General features: G+C 36.2%; 1 protein-coding gene across 5 annotated transcripts in view; it reads left to right on the forward strand.

Moving 5' to 3' along the window:
• Window positions 1-23,899, forward strand: part of LOC149410852 (uncharacterized) — a 42,832-nt gene that overhangs the window by 7,099 nt on the left and 11,834 nt on the right. For 3 of the 5 annotated variants that reach the window (XM_089648272.1, XM_089648274.1, XM_089648275.1), the window contains exons 2-4: window positions 14,673-14,796; window positions 19,537-19,658; window positions 23,241-23,455. In XM_089648272.1, the coding sequence (XP_089504398.1) occupies window positions 19,537-19,658; window positions 23,241-23,455 (337 nt within the window). In that variant the 5' untranslated portion in view covers window positions 14,673-14,796. Of the gene's footprint in view, window positions 1-8,308; window positions 8,424-8,535; window positions 8,803-14,672; window positions 14,797-19,536; window positions 19,659-23,240; window positions 23,456-23,899 lie in introns of those variants that run through there. The other 2 variants (XM_089648271.1, XM_089648273.1) reach the window with 2 other exon arrangements.

Genomic DNA, 23,899 nt, shown 5'->3' on the forward strand with positions numbered 1-23,899 from the left:
TTTTCATTTCGTAACTACTGTAAAATTTAAAAACAAAAACAAGGTTAACAATTTGTAATCACGGTCTCATCAGAGTAGCTACCTAATCAACCATTAAAATGATAATTTTTATTAATTACATTGATAGAATTTCAAATTCAATTCAGTCACTTAATCAAATATTGTTGGCAAACCGACTAACCAATATTTTATGTAAATTTTTTGTGTTCTTTCATAAAATACACAATTTTTTTTATATTGAGTACACAAATAAAATTAATTCATTTCAATCTCTTTGCAAAAAAAATGTTTTACCTGTTTTCATAACATTTTATTTCAATGTTAAGTCAATAAAATTATTTTTTAACCTTGCAGAAATTGAAGAACAGATTGACATTCTTAACTGTGCAGTTGGGTCGTTGCAAGTAGGTTGATAAGTACTTTGAAATCAAGTTTGAAAGTAGTTTATAGGTGTGTGTGTGTGTGTGACGTGTGTAATGTATGTGTGAGAGGGTGTGTGTGTGTGTGTCTGTATGTATGCGCATTGAATTCTTTAAATTATTGACATGATGCCACATTTGAATTTGGGCAGTGAATCTGAAAAAATGTCAATGTTAGAGTTAAGACAAATATTATTTAGAGTATGAAGAGCTCGGTTAATTGTCGAATTAGATGCTGCATTTGTTTTATAATTAAGCGTGTGGAATAGCACTGTATGTCGTATACGTCTCAAAGGTAAGTTAAAGTTAATAAGGGACAGAAGTTCAGTACAGTCAATGTCATTGTTTAAAATTCTGTGTATAAATATTGAGTCAGCTACTGCTCGTCTTCGCTGCAATATGTATACTGTATCGTTAAATTTACACCTCGTTCCATAGTGGTAAATATTCTAAGTTTCACCCTATTGAAAGAATTAAAAATTTGCTTGAAATGGCTTTAGTCATATTTAGTGATGGATGTGAATAGCCAGGTGTTTCAACCTTTCTCCTACCAATCTCTCTCCTTTCTCCAATTACTTGTGTGATAGTTCGAGCTGCGTAGCATAGATGGCTCTAGTGCTAATAGCTCATGGAGTTTATAGAGTTCTCCAAGAGATGTCTCTAGTATTTAGGTTGGCCCCTCTACTTCAGAACCGAGGTGAGCTAGCAGTAAGGTTTCTAGCAACAGAAAGATTTTGAGAGTCTAATAGATAGGATGTTGGCCTCCTGGCTGTCCTACACCCTTGTTCCCAATTATAAGAGTTTCTAGTCTAAATAAAGGTGAAGTTTTTTGTTGTGAATTAGGCGTTATTATTTAACAAGATCCATTCACAACAAACTGGTGCAGCCGGTAGGACGTCACAGCAACACCCCAAATTGGGAATACATAGTTGACTTCAAGTAGTTGGAACTCTTGTGCGGAAATCATATAAAATCGTTAATATGGTATACAATGGAGAAATAAAATGAATAAACTGAGAATTGCTTACTAATATCTCGTCGAAACGTGTTCTACTAGAAAGCGATAAGCGGTGTATGAAGAAACGTGTTCCATTAGAAAGCGATAAGCGGTATATGAAGAAACATGTTCCATTAGAAAGCAATAAGCGGTGTATGAAGAAACGTGTTCCATCATCAGCTGTAGGCAGACTGATAGAACCTAAGCCCAAGCCAAATACTAAGTTTGGTGATCGCGCTTTCGGAGTATCTGGGCCGAAGGCTTGGAATAAACTCCCTCCGGAACTAAGATCCATAACAAGTCCAACAGAATTCAGGTCTAAACTGAAAACTTACCTTTTTGAGCTGTCGTACCCTTAAATTAAATATACCATTCCTAAGAGAAAGTCCAGTTGTATTCAATTTTTCAATAAAGTCCTAAATCCTGTATCTAAATTCCGCCAATAAACAATTCGATAATGTTAATAGTGTTAATCTCAAGTGACCTACCAGGTAAGTATTGTACTGTATATTTTCTCCATAAGTAGTTAAGTAAGAACATAGATTATAAGTTTGTACAGCGCCCTTGAGGTGATTTTGCACAAAAACGGCGCTATACAAGTCATCCAATTATTATTATTATTAGAAAGCGATAAGCGGTATATGAAGAAACATGTTCCATTAGAAAGCGATAAGCGGTGTATGAAGAAATATGTTCCATTAGAAAGCGATAAGCGGTGTATGAAGAAACGTGTTCCATTAGAAAGCAATAAGCGGTGTATGATAAAACGTGTTCCATTAGAAAGCAATAAGCGGTGTATGATAAAAGGTGTTCCATTAGAAAGCAATAAGCGGTGTATGATAAAACGTGTTCCATTAGAAAACGATGAGCGGTGTATGAAGAAACGTGTTCCATTAGAAAGCGATAAGTGTAGAAACGTGTTCCATTAGAAAACGATAAGCGGTGAGTGTAGACCAGATTGTTTTGCTTCATGTGTCATATAAAATTTAAAAAAAAAAAACTCCACGCAGCTATATCATCTTTGGGGAAGCTGTGCAATAGGTCTTTTTAAGCCAAGTTCTGGAATGGAAAAAGGTATGAGGGGTGGGTATGAATCTATCCATCTGTTACACTGCAACGCAAGGAGTTATATGCGAAAATATAATACATAAGCAAAAATAATAATAGTGTGTCCGAAGTGAGGTACATTTTTCTTTACTTTTGGTGAAATTGGTCAACCTTTTTAAAATATCGAAATTCTTTCTTGAACTGATAACCACTCTCATTGACTTGTCTGGGGCCTAGGAGTCAAAAAGTCTTATGCAAATTGGCGACTTTAGTTTTAATAATAATGATAATAATATTTGGATGATTTATATAGCGCCATTTTCGTGAAAAATCACCTCAAGGGTGCTGTGCAAATATATAATATATTACTAACTATAGACTAGACAAACTATTATCAAGATTGCATCCACCGGTTCTTCAATCACTAATACAAAACTATATGTACAGGGTTTTCCAATAAGAGGTGTTATTTTGATATTCAAAGAAACTTTTCCCGTAAAAGATCAATGGTTTCGTTGCTTGTGTGGCACGTAGCGCCGTCTTGTTGAAAGTAAACGTTGTCCAGATCAATATCATCCAATTCCGGCCATAAAAAATCATTAATCATCTCTCGAAAGCGATCCATTCACCGTAACTGTTGCTCCAGCCTCATTTTCGAAAAAAAGTAAGGTCCAATGACTCTGTCGGACCATAAACCGCACCAAACAGTCACACGTTGTGGATAGAGAGGCTTTTAAACAATAACTCTTGGGTTTTCCGAGCCCCAGATGCGACAATTTTGCTTGTTGACGAAGCCACCGAGGTGGAAATGGGCCTCATCACTCAAGATGATTTGCATTTGATTCACTCAAGTGAATTTTAATAATTTCAATGCGTTGTTTTTTTTTTTTTTTTTTTTTTTTTTTTTTTTTTTTTTTTTTTATTTAGGAGAAAAAACAGATACAGATATCAATTGACAAGAATATACAAAACATCAACTAGAGAATTTACCTGCATCCAAACTATTTCTCACGAATTAACTTAAACAGCAGTTAAAAACATTTACAAATATTTTAACTTATAAATAGGGGAATATATACATAAGAATATTATTTTACAAATAGAGATATGAAAGAAATGCGCAATATCCTTATAAGAATTTACAAATTATTTTGAAAAAATTTAGAGAGTAAAACAAAAAAAAAATAATATTAATATTAATATTAAAAAAAAAATAATATATATATATATAAATAGATAAACAATGTTAAACAGAAATTAAAAAATATATACATATTTAAACAAGTATGTATGTCTAAGTTTTTTACTATGAACTTTGTAGGAAAACAGTCTTCATTTTTCTACTAAAAGTAGTGCGTGTATCAAAGAATAAGTCAGAGTCCTTGAGGTTTTGGTTCTGATTAAGTGATTCGCACATTCTTCTGATTGGATCCCTGACACCAGCATTTGTACGCGTCCTGCTAATGTGGAATAAGTCGTTAAGCCTTGTTACTCTGGGTGGTACTTTGAAGTTTATTAATTTCAGTAAGTCGGGACAGTCAATAACGTTGTTACAGATTTTATACAGAGTCATGAGATCAAGGTATGTTCGCCGGTTAGATAGAGTGGAGACTTTATAACTCGAGAGCATATTTATGTACCCGCGTTTGGGTGCGCTCATTCTGTAATTGAGGCAACGCAGAAATTTCTTTTGAATACTTTCAATATTTTCTTTATAGATATCGTAAAGTGGATTCCATATGGAGGTGCAGTATTCAAGTTGAGAACGGACCAGAGTGTGGTAAAGAAGAAGATATGTTTCAGGTTTTCGAAATTCACGGCTGTTTCTGATGACAAATCCTAGCATGCTGTAAGCTTTATTCACAATATTATCAATGTGCGCATCGAAGTGGAGTTTGGAATCAAAAAGAACGCCTAGATCTCTTATACAGTAAACGCGCTCGAGTAAATAATTACCAATACAATAATTGTGTTTGATAGCGTTGTGGTTTTTAGTAAAACTTATTTGTTTACATTTATTGTAGCTTAGGTAAATTTTGTTTTCATTGCAAAACGTTTCGAACCTTACTAAGTCGCTTTGTATGAGCAGACAATCGTTTAGATTCCGAACAATGGCAAATATTTTTATGTCATCAGCGTACAAAAGATATAAACAATGCACGAAACATTTAGTAACAGTGTTAATAAAAAGAATAAACAACAGCGGACCCAGGATTGACCCCTGAGGCACGCCAGAAGTAACTGGTTCCCATGTAGAAGTGTGTCCTCGTAATGATACGGCTTGTTGTCTTTTTGTTAAATATGAGATAAACCAACGTAATAAATTTCCTCTAATTCCGTTGTACATAATTTTTTTGATAAGAATAAGGTGGTCAACCTTGTCAAAAGCTTTTTTGAAATCGCAATATATTGCATCTACCTGGTGGCCTCGATCCATACTAGTAAATAAGAAATTTGAGTAAATAAGTAAATTACTCATGGTAGATTTGCCTTTTACAAACCCGTGTTGTTGTTCAGTAATTTTGGCAGCAAGCTGGGGATATATATTGTTATGGACAAGTCTTTCCAATAGTTTAGGGATCGCCGAGAGAATGGATATTGGTCTATAGTTTTCCACTCTTTGACGCGAGTCACCCTTGTGGACCGGTATAATATAGGCCAACTTCCACCTATCAGGGAAAACTCCATCACTCAGGCATTTATTAAATATTATGGTAAGCGGCACACACAGTGACGACGCAGCAGATCTAAGGAAAAACGCCGGTATTCCATCGTGACCCGCACCCTTGTTTATGTCCATCGATTTTAAACTCGAGTGCACTTCTTTTTCCGTTAGTTTAATTGTGTGAATGTGCGCAAGTCCAGAGTCCTGAACTTCCTCAAGTTGGTCAATGTTAATAATTGGGTCATTGATAGAGGAAGGTTCAAATGTTGACTTAAAGAATTCAGAGAACATATCACAAATTTCCTGGGCATCGTTAGATTTGCGCCCTTCGAAGGACATTGCAGCAGGATATCCATCAGACGATTTTAATGAGGATATGTATGACCAAAAGCTTTTGATGTTATTTTGAAATGAACTTTCGATGTTGTCAAAAAATAACCTTCGGGTTTCATAAGTCAGTTTTTTGTATGTAGCACGTAAGAAGGAAAATTCACGATAATCAGAAAGACCTTTATATGTCTTCCATTTGAGCCAGACTTTATCTTTTTTCCTTGATAACCTAATAAGTTCTGGAGTAAACCATATGGGGAATTTGTCATTTCGTCGTGCCAATACTGGAATAAGCTTATCAATTACATTGTTTATTTTTAAATAGAATCGATCTACTGCTTTTTCGGCTGATAAATTTGCGATTTCAGATAACCAATCAATACAATTAATGTCCTCATTAATCTGAGCATAATTAGCTTTCCTGAAATTGCGCCTACGCTGTATTTTGTTTTTGATTTTTGGTTGAATTACGAAGGATAAATCAAATTCAAGGGCTGGGTGGTGTCTATCCTCTGAGATGAGAGGGTTGATGCTACGTGTAACATTTGTTTCACGACTGTAGAATACGAGGTCTAAGTATTTTTCATTATGGTTAGGTATACAGTTATATTGGAATAAGTCCATCAATGACATTGCTTGAAGCAACGTTTTCGATGCAGCCGTATTTGAGGAGGCGAGACCTTGACTGCTGTTTTCGGAAAATGACCAAGTCAGAGTTGGTAGATTCATATCTCCTAGTACACAAAAAGTATTATTTGGTTGTGATGAATATACAGATTCCAGGTTTTTGGAGAACGTATCATAGACCGTAGGTTGTGAGGCAGGAGGTATGTATACTGCACATATGATGAGATTGAAAGACCTTACCGGAATAGAAATGAAGATTTGTTCGATTTGACCATTTTCCCAGTCTTCGAGCCGGGAAGATGCAAGCTCCTTTCGCACTGCTACCAACACACCGCCTCCATCCATTTTACCAGTGAGTGTACGGTCCCTATCACGTCGGAATACCGTGTAACGCGAATCTATGAATTCAGCAGTATTTATATTTGCTACAAGCCATGTTTCAACTAGAACTATAACGTCGTAGTTATTCGATAATACATTAATTAGTAGCTCCTGGGTTTTGGTCCTAATACCACCACAGTTCTGGTAATAAACGGTTATAGATGATGATGAGATCATTTCACCAGAGTGGGAGTGCCGTTTGACATATTCCACAATCGCACGAGTGATACATTATGCAGGGCATATGAGGCTTCGAAATTACATAAAAAACATAGACTACTTATTAGATCAATGAATGTGAAATATGTTGACATTTTAGAATGTGAATGAATATGTGAGAAACATGGTATTGGTTTAAAGTTATAGGGATATTGCGCGCTAAACAAAAATATAAAGTAGCTTTGAAAGAAACAAATTACAGGATACAGAATACTGTGAGAAAGCGGATACCAAAGACAGCAGTAACATGTTTGTAGTCACATGTTTTGCTGATCATGTGTGATTATCTTTTGAAGGTCTCCCTCACGGCGAATGGTTGTTAAATGTTGAAGCGTGTATCGTTCCATTTTTATTAATGGCGTAGTTTCTACTTGTCAAATGTCAAAAAATGACACCTTCAAAAGTAACATCTACCGAAATAGCGGGCTATTCAAAATAACACCTCTTATTGGAAAATCTTTATAATGCATTTGGTCAGTGAACGTGATGCTGCATTAAAATGTACATATATATTATTGTTTATTTATATTCTGTACAGGCAGATAATATACAGGACCATACTTACCTGGGAGGTCACTTCTGATTATCACTGTTGATTGTTTATTAGAGAAGTTTATATAGGTACAGTTTGCACGCAGAGGACATAATAGGAACACATGTGATTGGAAATGCCATTATTAATTCCAGTATTTATTTTGATAATATATTTTTATTTTCTTTAATGAGCGTGTTTAGGAGAGAAAAGGCAAATTTGATGTCGCGCGGTACTACAGTACATGGATTTGATTGGAATTTATCTTCCTAAATGTAATTCGTCCCTCGGTATAACACAGATTAAGAAGTAAGGCTTCGAATAATGTAAATCCAATAAGAAAAGTGTGATTAGAATGTATTAGGTATAGGCAATATAAGATTTCTACTCTTAGGTAGGTATATTTAATTTAAGGGTATGCATTTTCTTTTAAATCGGTAGGTGTGGATCACAATTCTAGGGATTTTCTGTTCAATAATACATAAAACGAACACAAGGATAGAAAATGTGTTTTGTGATTCAAAAAGTCTGACCATTCTTTGCTTAAATTTCATATGCAGAACTGAGTTTCACCACCATTCTGAAATTCAAATGGAATGACGATATTTAATGACAATGTAAGAGAGACAGAGCGCGTGCTACATGGGCTAGAACCATTGACATTAATGGCCTAACATGAAATCGGGTATCATTTAATATGGATCATAGACTTATCCTGATTTATTTTTGGGGTATTATGCCGTGTTGCGCTAACTCCTTCTTTAGCCAACGTTTTGAACAGCATTACAGTGTCCTTTATCAGGGCAGATGCGACACATCTAATACTACTTTTGGCCGTGAAAATCTCAAATCATACCAGATCATAGACATCCAAATTAATAGAGTTGCCCAGTTTATTTTACGTATATTTTTCTATCAAAAATATGCACAGTAGCGACTAGCGACGCCCCCCACTGCACGGTAAGTTCATAGATTGCATTTAAAAAGTTTCTTTTTAGACCGCCTGCAAAGTTGGCAGTGTCAAGCCGTATCAAATATTTTCAAATCTCCCTCCATTCAATGTCGGTAAGGCAGATTTCTACCATTCATTTCGAACTGTCATTTTTCACCGAACATTATTTCATGGAATATTTCGCTCGTCCACACGACGCCGACCGAAAAAACGCTAATTAATGCCGTTTAATCAGACATTGTCGGTTATGAAATGTGAGTGGTCATTGTATATTATATTTTCCGTGTGCCGCGAGTCGTGTCATTGTCTAAATTAGTCCGCAACTAATGTCCGACAAGCGTGACCGTGTTTTGAAGGTTAAACAGATTTTCGTCTCAATGTTTTCATATCAGAACTTCGCGATAAAACGTCAAAATTAAAGCATTTTTAAAAACAAACCCACAACATCAATTTTATAAATAATATAACGTATTTTAATATAACTTAAAAAGTGTTTTACGCTTAGTTTTGCATCCAAATCGATCTGTCAAAATGCATTGAAAATTAACGTCTTGGTTCTCCGGTAAAGTCCCGTTTATTTATTTCTGGGGTTAATCTAATACTAGAAGTGCTTATGTGATTTTTTCAAGTAAGGTAATAATTGTTTGTCGTTTTCTTGTCCTGAAATATGCCGACATACCCTTTTGACGTGCACATTAGATAGTTAACATAGGCTTTTATGTTATTCAAAGAACAGTTATTTTCTGATGCCTAGTTCAAATTATCAAAACTGGCCCAGGCGCTTCTGAAATTACTCTCCAAATATATATAATTAGTCTAATAAGATGTTTGTATTCTGTGTTATGAATTGTACTAGTATAAATACTTAGTTTGTAACTGAACCAATAAATATTTTACCGTTTTATCTTCTTGGGCAAACATTTACCAAACAGCCGCACTTCTAAGATTATTTGTGACAGTTTCGCTTGATTACCTTTTTTCTTTCTTATAAAATTATTCATAAAATAAATAAAAATCACTTTACGCTACCTTTTCTCGAGTTTATTTGGCAAGCGATTTGTATTCCTATTACCTATATTCGTTGTGATATGGCGCACACAAAAATAGACACATTTTTGGTTTATGTATTCCTCTTAATTACTATGTGAATTGGCGTTTGCAAAAGTTTTGTTTCAATCTAAATATGCACAAATTATAAAAATAACCCATACTAAGAACTTAATATACTATTTTATGGATGTAGATAGTTGTTTTTTGTAGTAATTAAGTTGAAACAAAGTGTAATTTTCATTATGTACGTCTAAAAGTGTGGGCGTTAGGTAAATATTTACCGCTTTTTGTTTGGTGCTTCATATTTGTATTATTATTGATAGTAAAAAGTGATATCTTATATCTAATTTACGATACATAGCTATGTGGGTTTTAAACCATATTAAACTAAGTTACAACACAGTTTAATATCTCATAATTACACATGGTATTTAAGTGTTGTGAAATGAATTGATTAGTTAATTAACAGACTGATTGCCATCTCTAATGCACAGACGCAATGTGGGCATGCTGTTTTACAGGTATTTTAGTGGAGCCTGCTCTAATGTGCCAGCAGCACTGATCCCCGGTACATGTGCGTGAAACACGACGTACATGGGCGAAACACCCGTTCACAGTTGATGTTAGCTTCATCAGAACGGGCCGCTTCTTCGACTCGTATGTGGAACGACCTACACCGTTATCTGTTTTTCCAGGCCTCTTCAAGACCCGGATTAATAAATCCCTTCCTACAGCCCCTACCTTAACCCTCACATAGCTCCCCAGCCTTTACACTGTACAACTCTTGTGAGGTGTCACATAAAAAAAAATCACCTTCCAAGCAGTCTAGACACCCCTTCCTCGGTTTGTCTCTGAGTCACTTCCATTGGGGCACAGCATTTTCCAGCTTCACAATATTCTGCAAAAAATACAGTTCATTCAATTTGAATGTTTTGTTTAGTGCTTCATAAATTAATAACAAAATATGTGAGATTTCATATACAGGGTTTTCCGAAAAACATTTTCGAAAGAGTAAGGTCCAATGACTCCGCCGGACCATAAACCGCACCAATCAGTCACATGTTGAGGATAGAGAGGCTTTTCAACAATAACTCTTGGGTTTTCCGAGCCCCAGATGTGACAATTTTGCTTGTTGACGAAGCCACCGAGGTGGAAATGGGCCTCATCACTCAATATGATTTGCATTTGATTCACTCAAGTGAATTTTAATAATTTCAATGCGTTGTTGAAGCGTGTATCGTTCCATTTTTATTAATGGCGTAGTTTCTACTTGTCAAATGTCAAAAAATGACTTCTTCAAAAGTAACATCTACCGAAATAGCGGGCTATTCAAAATAATACCTCTTATTGGAAAACCCTGTAGTTAAGGACGGGTTGTTTCGGAGAATTTGAACAATTTATCAAATTTCAACGTTCATTTTCGGGTTCTGTGAAAGTCCTATTCAAGTTCTGTTATTATGCCATTATAGGGTAGTTGCTTGACAGAACTGAAATAATAACAGAACTTGAAAAAATCTTTCACAGAACTTGAAAATGAACTTTAAATAATTATTCTCATTCTCCGAAACAACCCATCGAAAGTGTGACTTCAACACTGTTTTAATCTCTAAATAGTATAAAACAAAGTCGCTACTGCGTCTGTCTGTTTGTTTGTGCGCTTAGTTCTTCTCTGCTCACTATCAATTAGATAAATTATTCCGAAAGGTTTATGGATATAATACATGCATATTATATTTATAGAAAGTAGAGAAAAGTCGATGTTTTGTAATCAAGTACTTAAAAAAATATTTTCAGGAGCTTACATTGCTAACTCTGGCTAAACCTTATTAGATACATTAAAATATGTACTATAGAATTGTATATTTTAAAAAGGCCTTCAGAAAAATCCGTTATGGTCATAGACATATGAATATTAGTAGACCTGCCCTAAGTGATTAAAAGCGTATTATCCCCACTCCCCATACCGGTTCCATTGGAACCGGCTGTGCTCGCGTATGGCCTCAAGTGAAATTTGAAAACGTGACGTCATCATTCTTGTGCGAACTATGGTCGAGGCATCATCGGTTCATTTTACAAAATAACACGGCAAAATGTTGACTTGTACTTTAATCTTTAGAGCACAGGCGTCAGGTAGGTATGCTGTCCTTGTTCTATCGGTATTACAATGGAAGATGCTCTGAAGAACTAGCGTCATTGATCCCTTCGGCACCGGTGCGTAGTCGGGATACACGCCAAACGCGCGCCCAACATTTGTACACAGTTGACACTTGTCACATGAGAACGGGTCGCTTCTACGATTCGTTCTTAAGTTCAACAGCTCGGCTGTGGAACGAACTGCCGGCCTCTGTGTTTCCTCCCTCCTACAACATGGGACTCTTCAAGACCCATGTTCACTCCTTCCTCTCCACAAAAAGACCCTCCACACAGCATCCCCAAAGATGACATAGGCCCTGAGGGAAATTATTTTCTTCAGGGCCTCCTGTGTGGAGTAAATATAAAAAAAAAAAAAAAAAATGAAAACTTGTAAAAATAGATGTGAAAAAGAGAATAAACCCAATTGTCGTATTACATTCCATATATAAGCATTATTTTACTTTATTTTAAGCATATTCACATCGTATAATATAGATCAGTTTTAGAAACATATACTATCACATCGAGAAACGTCTGGACGCGAAACACAAAGCTGGTTGGTTGCTGGGAAGTAAATTATGAACATTTATAAAAGTGTCTTAACTAAATACTTAAACGAAATATTCGACTCTGAAAATAACCGAATTTTTTTGCCGAATTTGGACTTCGCAAATTTGTTCATAACGTGGCGAGTAATTTGCGCTCCCATGTAAAAATGTCTATTCATTCAAAAGCAGATTTTACTTTTAAGAAGTAAATGGTGATATTATAATGCGAGATGCCTATTTACTGTCAGATTGATTTATTGACGAATCACAGTCAGCCTTACTCCCTTCGTTCTTCAACAGTTGATTTTACCCCTCGCCATTATCTTCTCGTCTATTAATTCCTATGTCTGTGGTTATGGTATATGTCTATATCCCCCAGCAACGCTGGGTATACCTAATCAAAGGAAATGGGTGTTTATTTGTTGTAAAATTAAATTATTCTGTCTATTCAATAAGGAAATGGGCTATGAATATATTTGTCTGTCTGCTTTGAAAACATTACGGTATTCCTGGCAACATGTCCGTTTTATGGTAATTTTTAATGATGAAGATAGTGACTAATCTATTGTTGGTGGCAAACGCATTGTTATTTTGCAACTTGACTGTTAATTATTTTGAATCAAATTACTGCAGTCATACTGTCATCGTTTTCCATTAGGGATATTAGTCATAATACTTGTAGGATTTTTATAGCGTCATTGTTTCGAAGGTGCTTCACTGAACTTGAAAATAGAATTCCCTTATCCTGATCAATACATATTATATGTATCGTCATTTGGCATGAAATACTGCGAATTGTACATGAAATTATTCAGGAGAAAGAAAAAAAACCATGGCACATGTAATGCAATGCTATCCTTGGAAGCTGTGTTACATATTTTCCCAAAAAACCATGGCACATGTAATGCAATGCTATCCTTGGAAGCTGTGTTACATATTGTCCCAAAAAACCATGGCACATGTAATGCAATGCTATCCTTGGAAGCTGTGTTACATATTGTCCCAAAAAACCATGGCACATGTAATGCAATGCTATCCTTGGAAGCTGTGTTACATATTGTCCCAAAAAACCATGGCACATGTAATGCGATGCTATCCTTCGAAGCGGTGTTACATATTTTCCTTTAAAACCATGGCACATGTAATGCAATGCTATCCTTGGAAGCTGTATTACATATTGTACCAAAAAACCATGGCACATGTAATGCAATGCTATCCTTGGAAGCTGTGTTACATATTGTCCCAAAAAACCATGGCACATGTAATGCAATGCTATCCTTGGAAGCTGTGTTACATATTGTCCCAAAAAACCATGGCACATGTAATGCGATGCTATCCTTGGAAGCTGTGTTACATATTGTCCCAAAAAACCATGGCACATGTAATGCGATGCTATCCTTGGAAGCTGTGTTACATATTGTCCCAAAAAACCATGGCACATGTAATGCAATGCTATCCTTGGAAGCTGTATTACATATTGTACCAAATAACCATGGCACATGTAATGCAATGCTATCCTTGGAAGCTGTGTTACATATTGTCCCAAAAAACCATGGCACATGTAATGCAATGCTATCCTTGGAAGCTGTGTTACATATTGTACCAAAAAACCATGGCACATGTAATGCGATGCTATCCTTGGAAGCGGTGTTACATATTGTCCCAAAAAACAAACATTTTAACTAATATTTGGCTTCCTGTGGATTAACACAGAGAAAATGATTACGAATCAAAATGGCATTAAATTGCCTGCTCAATAATTTACCATTATATTGTACGAATGGAAGAAGAAGTCGGGGATGCCCTAGGAAGACATGGTACGTTGATCGTGAACCAGATACTTGAGTTGGGCCATTTAAAGAGTCAGAATAACAGAAGAGTATGTATGAAACAGTGTATGAATGTGAATGCGGCAAGGAGTGTGTGCCAAGACCGAGTTATTTGGCGGTCCGTCCTCTCTGCCTACACCTGCTGAAAACAGTGTGATGGTTTACCTATATATGCGCCCTCCCAACATTTGTCCCATGAGAATGGATCATTTCTATGACTCGTTCTTCAGCTCCAGTTCAACAGCTCGGTTGTGGAACGATTTGCCGGCCTCTATGTTTCCTCCATTTTACAACATAGGTCTCTTTAAGACCCATGATAATTCTTTCCTTTCCACAAAAAGACTCCACCCAGCATCTCCAAAGATGACATAGGTCTCGAGGGAAATTATTTGTATGCATATTTTGTAAAAATTGCAACGTTTGTACATACATCTGCTAATTTTTACCAATAAATGTATTTAATTTTTTTTTTTGTTTGACTGAGTATTGAATCTTTCTCTCCATGGACTGAAGTCAATGGCGCGATCAACCGTAATAAACAACAGGACCGACATTTATTTCGAATATTAACTGCTGTAATGTCATCAAATTTTAGAGAAATGCTTATATGTACATATGTGTATGCATGATTGCCACTAAAAATCGATGGAATGCATTGTCATCGAAAACGAGTCTATCTGCAATGTTTCAGCTCAGAAGTGGGTTAATTTCGACTTCCAAGATTCCACTTAATTTATAGATTCATTCAATAAAACAAAAATCATATTCAAATAGATGTATTTAAAAAGAATAGAGAATATTTAGCACGTTTGCAAGATATTTTAAATATTATTAGTAAAATATCAACCTTTGGCCGAGTTCTATAATGCTAGTTGTAGGTTCTCTATACCAGTAATAGGGTGTCCCTGATAGAAAATTAATGGTTTATATTTATGGTTTTCAGAATGCCGCTCGTGTTCCCACACCAGGGCGCTGGATGGTCACCACGTGAGCGGGCTCCCGAGGCTGTTACCACTTGGCTACCACGTCTCTCCAGCTGCTGAGGCCACCACAACACCGGACCAAACGTAAAAAATAACCTAACTTTATTTTAAATACTTATTATTTAGAATTAATGGCACAAGAGCTAAATATGATTTAAGAGTTTAACGGCCAAAAGTATTTTTGTTTTTGGGGTGTTATACACATCTGCCCTGATGATGGACACTGTAACGCTGTCCGAAACGTTGGCTAAAGAAGGAGTTAGCGCAACACGGCATAACACCCCAAAAACAAATAACGAAAAGGCACAAGAGCCATTTACGTACATCATAGTCATTGACAGTCGTAGTACAATATAGAAAGAACAAAGAATAGAAAAATTATAAGAGAAACTTTATGATTATGTAAGTAAACAAGACACAAGTAAATCGAATATACATTAGTACAAAGTCAATGAAAGGAATGAAGATGAAACGAAAACAACAAACCTGTTATGCAGTGACCTCGTTAAAGTATATACTGCTAAAATGTTTAATTAGTAACTAACTAACTAATCATCACGCCGTTTGCCCTCAGGGGTAGGCACAGAGGACGGACCACCAAACAACTCTGTCTTGGCACACACTTCTTGCCTCATTCACATTCATTCATCGTCTCATACATACTTTTCTATTATTCTGACTCTTGACATGGCCCGACACGAGTATCTGATTCACCTGATAGTGCCATGTCTTCCTCGGGCGTCCCCGACTTCTGCTACCATTTGCATTCGCATCATATATTCTCCTTACCCTCCTTTCTTCGCTCATTTGCTCTACATGCCTAAACATCTAAGCATCCCTTTCTTAATCTCGCTTACATCAGCCTTGCACTCTTTGTTTAATTAGTACAGCTTTATAAAGCGGAGACGGTTTACATAGTTTCCGTCAGGGGGGTATAACTCCGATTGAAAATTAGAACCGTGAATATTGTGACGTCATATTGTTGCCTAACTATATCCACCAATGAAAAACTCTGAAAGTCTAAGGAATAAACTTTCAGAGTTTTTCATTGGTGTAAAGTATAATAAGTAGGCTCCGAATGAGAATTGTACTGTCTATATGTTTATTGGAATATCTATGGTTTTTTATGACCAATTTAGTTTAGATTTAGTGAGTGGTTCATTTATGGTTTCCGTGAGCACTCAAGTCATTGGCCAATTCTGCTATCTTCCATTTTACCTTATTTTTCTGACAGTCCGTTTGATAAAATTCACCAGGGTTGTCATTGGATACTTGGCTGTCTCCTGCTTCCACAGTGTGTCTTTCCAGGTAGCTGAGCTTTCTTACCATCAGGGCGAGATATTAGCACCATAGGTAAATAATTGGAGTCTTTTTGTCCTTTTCACATTTCCTGCATCTATTGATGTTTTCCTCTCCCAACAACTACATGTGTCTCCTGATATGCTAGTTCCCTCAGTGAGAATCTGTCCATATTGAGTAGTTGTCTGGTTCGTCTAGGGTCTGCACACAGGTATCTCCTGAGATGGCAGTGTCCCGTTAGTAGTCCTACCAGTTCCCTCAGCGAGTTTCTGTCCATATCGAGTAGTTGTCTGGTTCGTCTAGGGTCTGCACACAGGTGTCTCCTGAGATGGCAGTGTCCCGTTAGTAGTCCTACCAGTTCCCTCAGTGAGTTTCTGTCCATATCGAGTAGATAGTTGTCTGGTTCGTCTAGGGTCTGCATTCAGGTATCTCCTGAGATGGCAGTGTCCCATTAATAGTCCTATTGATTCCCTCCGAGTGTTTTTATCCGTAATGAGCAGTTTCCCGTTTCGTTTGTGGTTTGTGAACCGTCTATGAGAACTTTGGATTGTGTTATTCCAGAAAACCAACATTAATAAAGTCGTCAAATCACTTTACAAATCAAACAGTCCTATTTTCATGACAATGTTTGCGGGTTTTTGCTGCATACTGTTTTTTTAATTTATTTAAATTTCCACGTACTTTATCCCTACCTTCTTTATTGTTATTTGCCCCAGTTCATTAATTTATGTGTCTACCAGCATTATTTGACAAATATCAATACATAGTAGCAACATTTGTCCTAAATATCTTAATTACATATTGTTTATCAAACAGTTAGAGCAAATAATGCTTTGAAGTAAAATGTGGGCATTGGGATAAAAGTTGTGGATAATTGATAAATGGATTATTTTTTAATGATGCTGCGATTGTGACCTTGCGCTTTATTTTTTAAAACGGTATTAAGTAGATAATATGTTAAAAAAATTTAGCAATGTAAATTATTACCATTATAAGACCATTATCGTTATTAGTTTTTGGGTTATTATGGTTTGTATCCCCAAGTTTTCTTCAGTACCTTTTTGCTCAAGACGAAAGACATAGTGCCATCTCATTTATTGTATTGGCGCATCGAGATAAGAGACATCAAAGCCGTGGACGTTCTTTAAATTGACCTAGCGAATCGTAAGTATGTGTGAATGGAAGCTTCTATTTGAGGCAATAGATGTCACTGCTCGTCGCTCGCCGCCGCTGCTCGCTGCCCTGCTATTTCGTGGTACATTTTGTATAAATCTTAATATGTAAAAATTCAGTCTGCATATGTTTGCGCTTGCAAAACTCGAATAGTAGTTGACCGATATCGCTGAATTTGTTCTCCTTTAGGTTATTCTTATTAGTGTCAGGAGTTTTTTTTGTTCTCTTTTAGGTTGTTATTGTTAGTGCCAGGAGTGTTCAGAGAGTGGTTTGGCATTACGCAGTCCACTAGTTGAGAGTAAGAACAATTGTTTTGATGAATATAATTGTGTTACTTGAAGGATTTTTTTTTTTTTCATTTTTCCCAACTTTATGTCCGGGTTAAATCTTCCCCACAGGAAAAACTAAACCCTTCCATACACTTTTCCACAAATAATCATCTAGTCAATCCACATTATGCAAGTGCATTATATAAGCAAAATAAATACAAAAAAACCCGTCTACTCACCAGAGATCAAATGGGAAAATAATTCACCGACTCCAGATATTTTCATATCAGAGGGTTCGGCTCGGTAGAACTTCTAACAGGGCCTATAAATCCTACTGATCCCTCAATATAAATTTTTAAAAAAATCCTACACTTATTTAAAATGACTGATTTTTGCATCATGATATCATCACAGCGACATCGATGATGTAAGTTATTTTTTAAAATTTTGTCATATAAAACTATATCGGGTCTATTATGACTAATCGTTCTGTCTTTAGTATAGTTTTATCATAATATATTTTATAAAATTCATTTTCTAGAAATGAATTTGGTTCGTATTCATAAAATGGTACTACATTACAGCAGTCAATCAAGTTATGTTTAATTACCAAACTTTGGTGAATTATTTTTAACACTTGATTGTGCCTAAATGTATACTCGGACGGCGCTAATACAGAACATCCCGATATAATATGTTCTATAGTTTCCGGAAAAGCCAAACATTTTCTACATAAATCATCAATTTAATTTGTATCTTTGATTATATGCTTCCTATAATTTTTAGTATTAATGACTCTATCCTGAATGGCAAACATAAATCCTTCTATTTATGCGCTGAACCCTCCAATACTCAACCATTTGTTTGATTAAAATTTGTCAACATACGTTTGGTTGAGATAATTGAAGTGTTTATAAATAAATAATTATAGCATTAATAAATATTTATTTATTATTATCGTCTTATTAATTTTGGGGGGTCAAAAACCAACTGACCCAAGGAGAGGACTGCCCCTGGTATTGCCCATCATCCTTCTTTAGTCAAGGTTTTGGACTGCGTTACATTGTCCATTATCAGAGAGATGTGTTGATTGTGGTGAAGTGTGTATATCTGCATACATAGACACACTTTACCATAATCTATAAACACGGTATCAAGTCTACATAGAGTTGATACCGCATTGCGCTCGTTAATCTTATTTGGACCGGTATTTCAGCATAATAATTAATTAAATTAATGCGGTTTTCGGTGTTTAGATAACAGCTACATGAAAACTAAATCCGAAAACCAAATGAATTAACACACTCTCACCACAGTCTACATCTGTCCTGAAATTTGTCTGTGCCGGCCAATGAAAATATTTTCAGTTCATAATTTAGTGCTCATTCTGTATAATGATTGTTTGTAGTTTCTGCTGAAAACAGCAACTTGAAAGAATTGTAAATTTTATATTCTTCTTTACTACCTATTTCTGTCTGCTTAATGCCTCTAAAGGCTTATCTGTCACACAGTTGCACACAAATAGAAGTCACACAGTAATTAATCTTATATGAGAAACCATTGCCTTGCCGATAAGGATAAGGGAACAAACCAAGTTGCGAGGAGCGAAGAGGTGGCGTAGACATCACGCTTTCTGATTTAATGACTAATAAATAAATGATTTTGACAGTATACAGGCACCTCTTAAACCATATCACCATTTTCACCGCGTGAAAATAAAATCTGCTTACGAATTACTAGTACTTTTTACAAAGTTGCCCGAATTGCTAGCAGCAATAATAAACGTTATTTCAAATTCCAAATCCCGCGAAAAAGTTCTGCTTGTTTCCTAAATCCTAGTATTTATTTAGACACTTTTACTTTTACCATTAACTTTACTTTTCTGTGCAAGGTTTGGTTACTTCAATGTTCGCTCGCTGGTGGTCAATGTACGAATGATGTCGTATTTGGTGTCAAAATGATTGTCACGTCGTTTGCCTCCAGATTATCGAAATGATATTCAGATGTTGTGTTATGGCATGTCTACTTTATGATATCTGTGACTTATTGGATGATGTTAATGAAGTTCTTCTTCTTCTTCCAGATGGTCCACCCGCGGCTGAGTGAGGACTTGGTGCCCCTGCTGACCTCCAACGGGCGCTACCAAGCCGACTGCCGACACAACAGCGAGCGGAGGAGTCGGAGCAGCGTCACAGACAGCGACAGGTAAACACCGACAAACAAATAATATACAACAACCAACCTGTGGCGGGTTTAAATCCACCGTTGCAACAATTAATAGTTAAATTAGTTTGCAACCATTGTTAACCCATTGGCCTCCGAATTGTTTAGCTAAAAAATTGTCCTTCACATCCGAATTTATTTTGTACCAAAGTTTTAAATCTGCAGTGGTGTACTAAATCTTATATAACTTTTAAACTAAACATGCAAACGAAACAATTTTTTTAAATTTACTTGTGCATTGAATTAAGGTATGTAAAAAATATATGCAGTTTTTAAAAAAAATAATAATAATATGATTAAACGAGGATATAAAAATATTTTTTTTATAAAAACCAATTTTTTTTTCATTTTTTTATAATTGGATTAAGAAAAGTTTTGCATTTATCATACTTATTACCATAATATATATTTTTTCAATTTGGGCTGATGTAAGCCGCCCACCACGCGTTTTACGAACAAGCTTGTCAATTCCCGAACCACACGCCATTTTGAAAAAATTCAATGACGCTGAAATATAACAAAATTTCAATCGTAAATATCAGGAAAAAACTATACCAACGGAGTCCTGCCAATTACTACGAAATGAATGCTTAATTATCTACAGAGCGATTGTCATTTAAAATTTTAAACACAGATGTCAATAATGTATCCCTTTTTCGTTTTTAAGCCGTCAGACATCAGACCCGTCGGCGTCGTTTGATTTTAAGACACATCGCCGTACACACGCCGGGACGGCGTCGTTTGAGGCCAATGGGTTAATAAGTAAACGGCTAAAACCACGAGGGTCGCCATTGCAATAATCTGGAGGGAAACCAACATCGGGTTGTTACATTCGCAATAATGAAAGAATTAAGAATTTCAACAGCATTTATTTTAACAACACAAAGTGCAAGAGCATGAACACGAGATCTCTAATTTAACATAATAAGAGTTAAATCCCAGGGCGTGTGCGTCAGATCGAAGATCTGTGCGCACGGATATTAATTAAATTTGGTAGCAAATTGAAAAGGTGTGACAAAGTGTGTAACATAATATTCTAACCTGTTAACAAGAAGAGGGCGCCAAATAACACGTTCCATGTTATTAAATTTAGATGAAGTAAACAATGACCAGCTAAAACGTTTAACAAAAACTACTTTGTCATTCCTCGCCAGTAAAATGTCGTGACCATGACGGTAGTGTCGTTTGGAGCGCTCACTCGTGTTCTTCCCGGAATGGCGTGTTTTCCCGCAGGCTGTCCGAATGGTACTGAACTCTCCGCAGTCTGGTGCCGCTCGAGTCGTAACCATGACGGTAGTGTCGTTTGGAGCGCTCACTCGTGTTCTTCCCGGAATGGCGTGTTTTCCCGCAGGCTGTCCGAATGGTACTGAACTCTCCGCAGTCTGGTGCCGCTCGAGTCGTGACCATGACGGTAGTGTCGTTTGGAGCGCTCACTCGTGTTCTTCCCGGAATGGCGTGTTTTCCCGCAGGCTGTCCGAATGGTACTGAACTCTCCGCAGTCTGGTGCCGCTCGAGTCGCCCGTCTCGAAGTCCTGTGTGTACATGTCAGAAAATAATATTGAAAAGATAGCGGGCAATAAAGAACTGCTACAAACCAATCGTATTCACGAGATTTCCTCTTGAGACAGATGGAGTTTATAAACTCGCTGCTCTGGATGTGACAAGGTTTATACATATTAATAATAATAATAATAGTATTTAGCTGATTTGTATAGCGCCGTTTTTGTGAAAAATCAAAACTGGTTTACAACTAAGATTTATAATAATAACTTATATAGTGAATTACATCTAAGACTCATAGCTAGTGACTTACAACCAGAGATGTGCTTTATTTCAAATAAATCCATTTCAAATGGAAATGCAAAATGGGTATTTTCCATTTTCCATTTTAAATGCTTTTTTGCAACATTCTTCCTACTATCTCCACTCATCTTTTTTTCATAAGCCCCAAATATCAGTCGGTCCTCAACCTCGCTATAAGAGATAATTTACATTTCTCAAGTTGCTCCCTGGTAGGAGCCCTGGCAATTGAGTGATACCATTACAAAACATACTGATTCAAAAACTGAACATGGGGCCATGACGCTGTAATATTAAATGTTAGAGAGCAGTTTCTATGTTTTTACGTTGGCAACATTAGTCCCGCGCAAATTTTTTGTGGTTTCATAATCTGTAGTCGTGGTGTTTTTGGATTTACCATAATGTAATATGTTTGTTCTACATTGATGTCCATTATTAAATGACAAAATTGGTTAAAAATTCTATAATTATTTTAATTGTTTGACCTGAGAAACCATTTTGCATTTTCAATGCATTTTAAAAATAGGTATTTTGCATTTTGCATTTGAAATGCCTTTCTAAAAATCATTTTGCATTTTCAAATGGAAAAGTTTTGACCCATTTCCATTTTGCATTTCAAATGGTTTTGGGTACCCATTTTGCACATCTCTGCTTACGACTAAGACTTATGTATAACTACTGACTTAACTTCTTGACCGCCTCCACTGAAATTTTATTTTACGCCAGTTGATTCTATTTTTGTAATAACTTGTTTTTGTAAAGTGTGCCGTCTTATCAGATAATTTGTTTATATATTTATAGAAATAGCATATTATAATCTACCATAAGTAGTTTTCCCCAGAATAGCTAATTATTTTCAGAGAAATGAGTTTTTTTTAAATATCCTTATGGATATATTGGCATACAAGAGGTTAATGACTAACATATTTATAACTATGGCTTAAAGTTAGAGACTTACAACTATAATAATAATAATGGATTATTTTTATAGCGCCGTTTTCGTGAGAGAATCACTTCAAGGGCGCTCAATTAACATACTTACTAACTTAACATATAATACTTAACTCAACTAACATACTTACATTTAAAAATACATGTTTTGCCTGTGTTGTCAGTGATAACTCATTAAAAAACAAAACTTTCTGTTATATCTCTGCTTACTTGCAGATTTCTGTGTTGCGAACTCTTTGATAAAGTAAAAGGATCTTTACTAAAATTGCGTTTATTTACGTTACAATAAATAAGTCTCGATTCATTAATTCGGTTCATTACCCGAGGGTTGGTAATTCTCTGTTTTTAGAAGCTTGTTGTCTGGCAATAATATCCCACAGGCAATTGCTACACTCTAGCGACATCTGTTGGACTCTGGAGTAAGCTTTATGACTGGTGCCATCTATCGCTTGAAAACCCAACTTATTACCAAACATCGCACTTTCTTTATATAGTCCAGACTGAACTGGATTATTTATATGTAACTTCTTTAACTACGCGGCTGTTGCATATGTGATCCATCGGCGGCTATCCCCGTGTGCGAATGTGTGCATATAATATCCATGAAGTGTCACTAAAACTCCTACATTGCGTTAAAACCTGCTACGTCACAGGACACGTTGCGTTAACAAGGACAGCTTGTCTATTCTTAAATGTATTCAAGGTATACTAAAACCTCGTATCCTGTTTGTTTTGAAACATGTTGATAACTTTTCTTAAATAGTAGTGTAAACAAAGTTTGTTATTTTATTTAATCTATTTATTTGTTTGCAGCCAATCCGTGGACAAGCTAGACCTGTCTTACTACGATGTGGATGGCATACCGGTGCACCGGCGCCTGCACGAACTTGCGCCGCCGAGCGCCCCCGACTGGCCCCGGCGCTACCCGCGCACCGCCTCTTTGCGCTTCTTCCTCTTCTCCGCCGTTGCCGCCGTGCTGCTGCTTATGATGTACGTGCCCGCCTATAAGCAGGCCAGCAATAGACCAGGTTAGAGGGCTACTTATAACATACTTCTGTACATGTAGCAATTACACAATCTTCCGGGCGAGGGGACCATAACGTACAGATGTGCATGAATGTTTAATGCTTTATATCTCTGATCTTATTTCTATATTACCATATCTTTTATATTTTATTTAACTGGAGTTCTACTGTTATTATTTTTATTTCACATTGCCTTGACTGTGTCCCTTAGTTTTATAGCCTACGTGACTTTAACTGCCCCTTGTAAGTATATATATATTTTTAAAGAGATGAGACGGTTAACATATAGTTCCCGTGAGCATTCATTGTGCTATCTCCCATTTTACCTCATTCTGTTAATAGTAACCCGGTCCCTTTGATAAAGTTCACCAGGGCTATCATTGGATATGTGGCTATGTCTTCTGGCTCCACAATGTGTCTTCGCAAGTATCTGAGCCTTCGTCCCAT

The sequence above is a fragment of the Hesperophylax consimilis genome, chromosome 27 (assembly GCF_061612785.1).
Source record: "Hesperophylax consimilis isolate HC1 chromosome 27, BYU_Hcon_1.0, whole genome shotgun sequence".
In the NCBI taxonomy this organism is placed as follows: domain Eukaryota; kingdom Metazoa; phylum Arthropoda; class Insecta; order Trichoptera; family Limnephilidae; genus Hesperophylax; species Hesperophylax consimilis.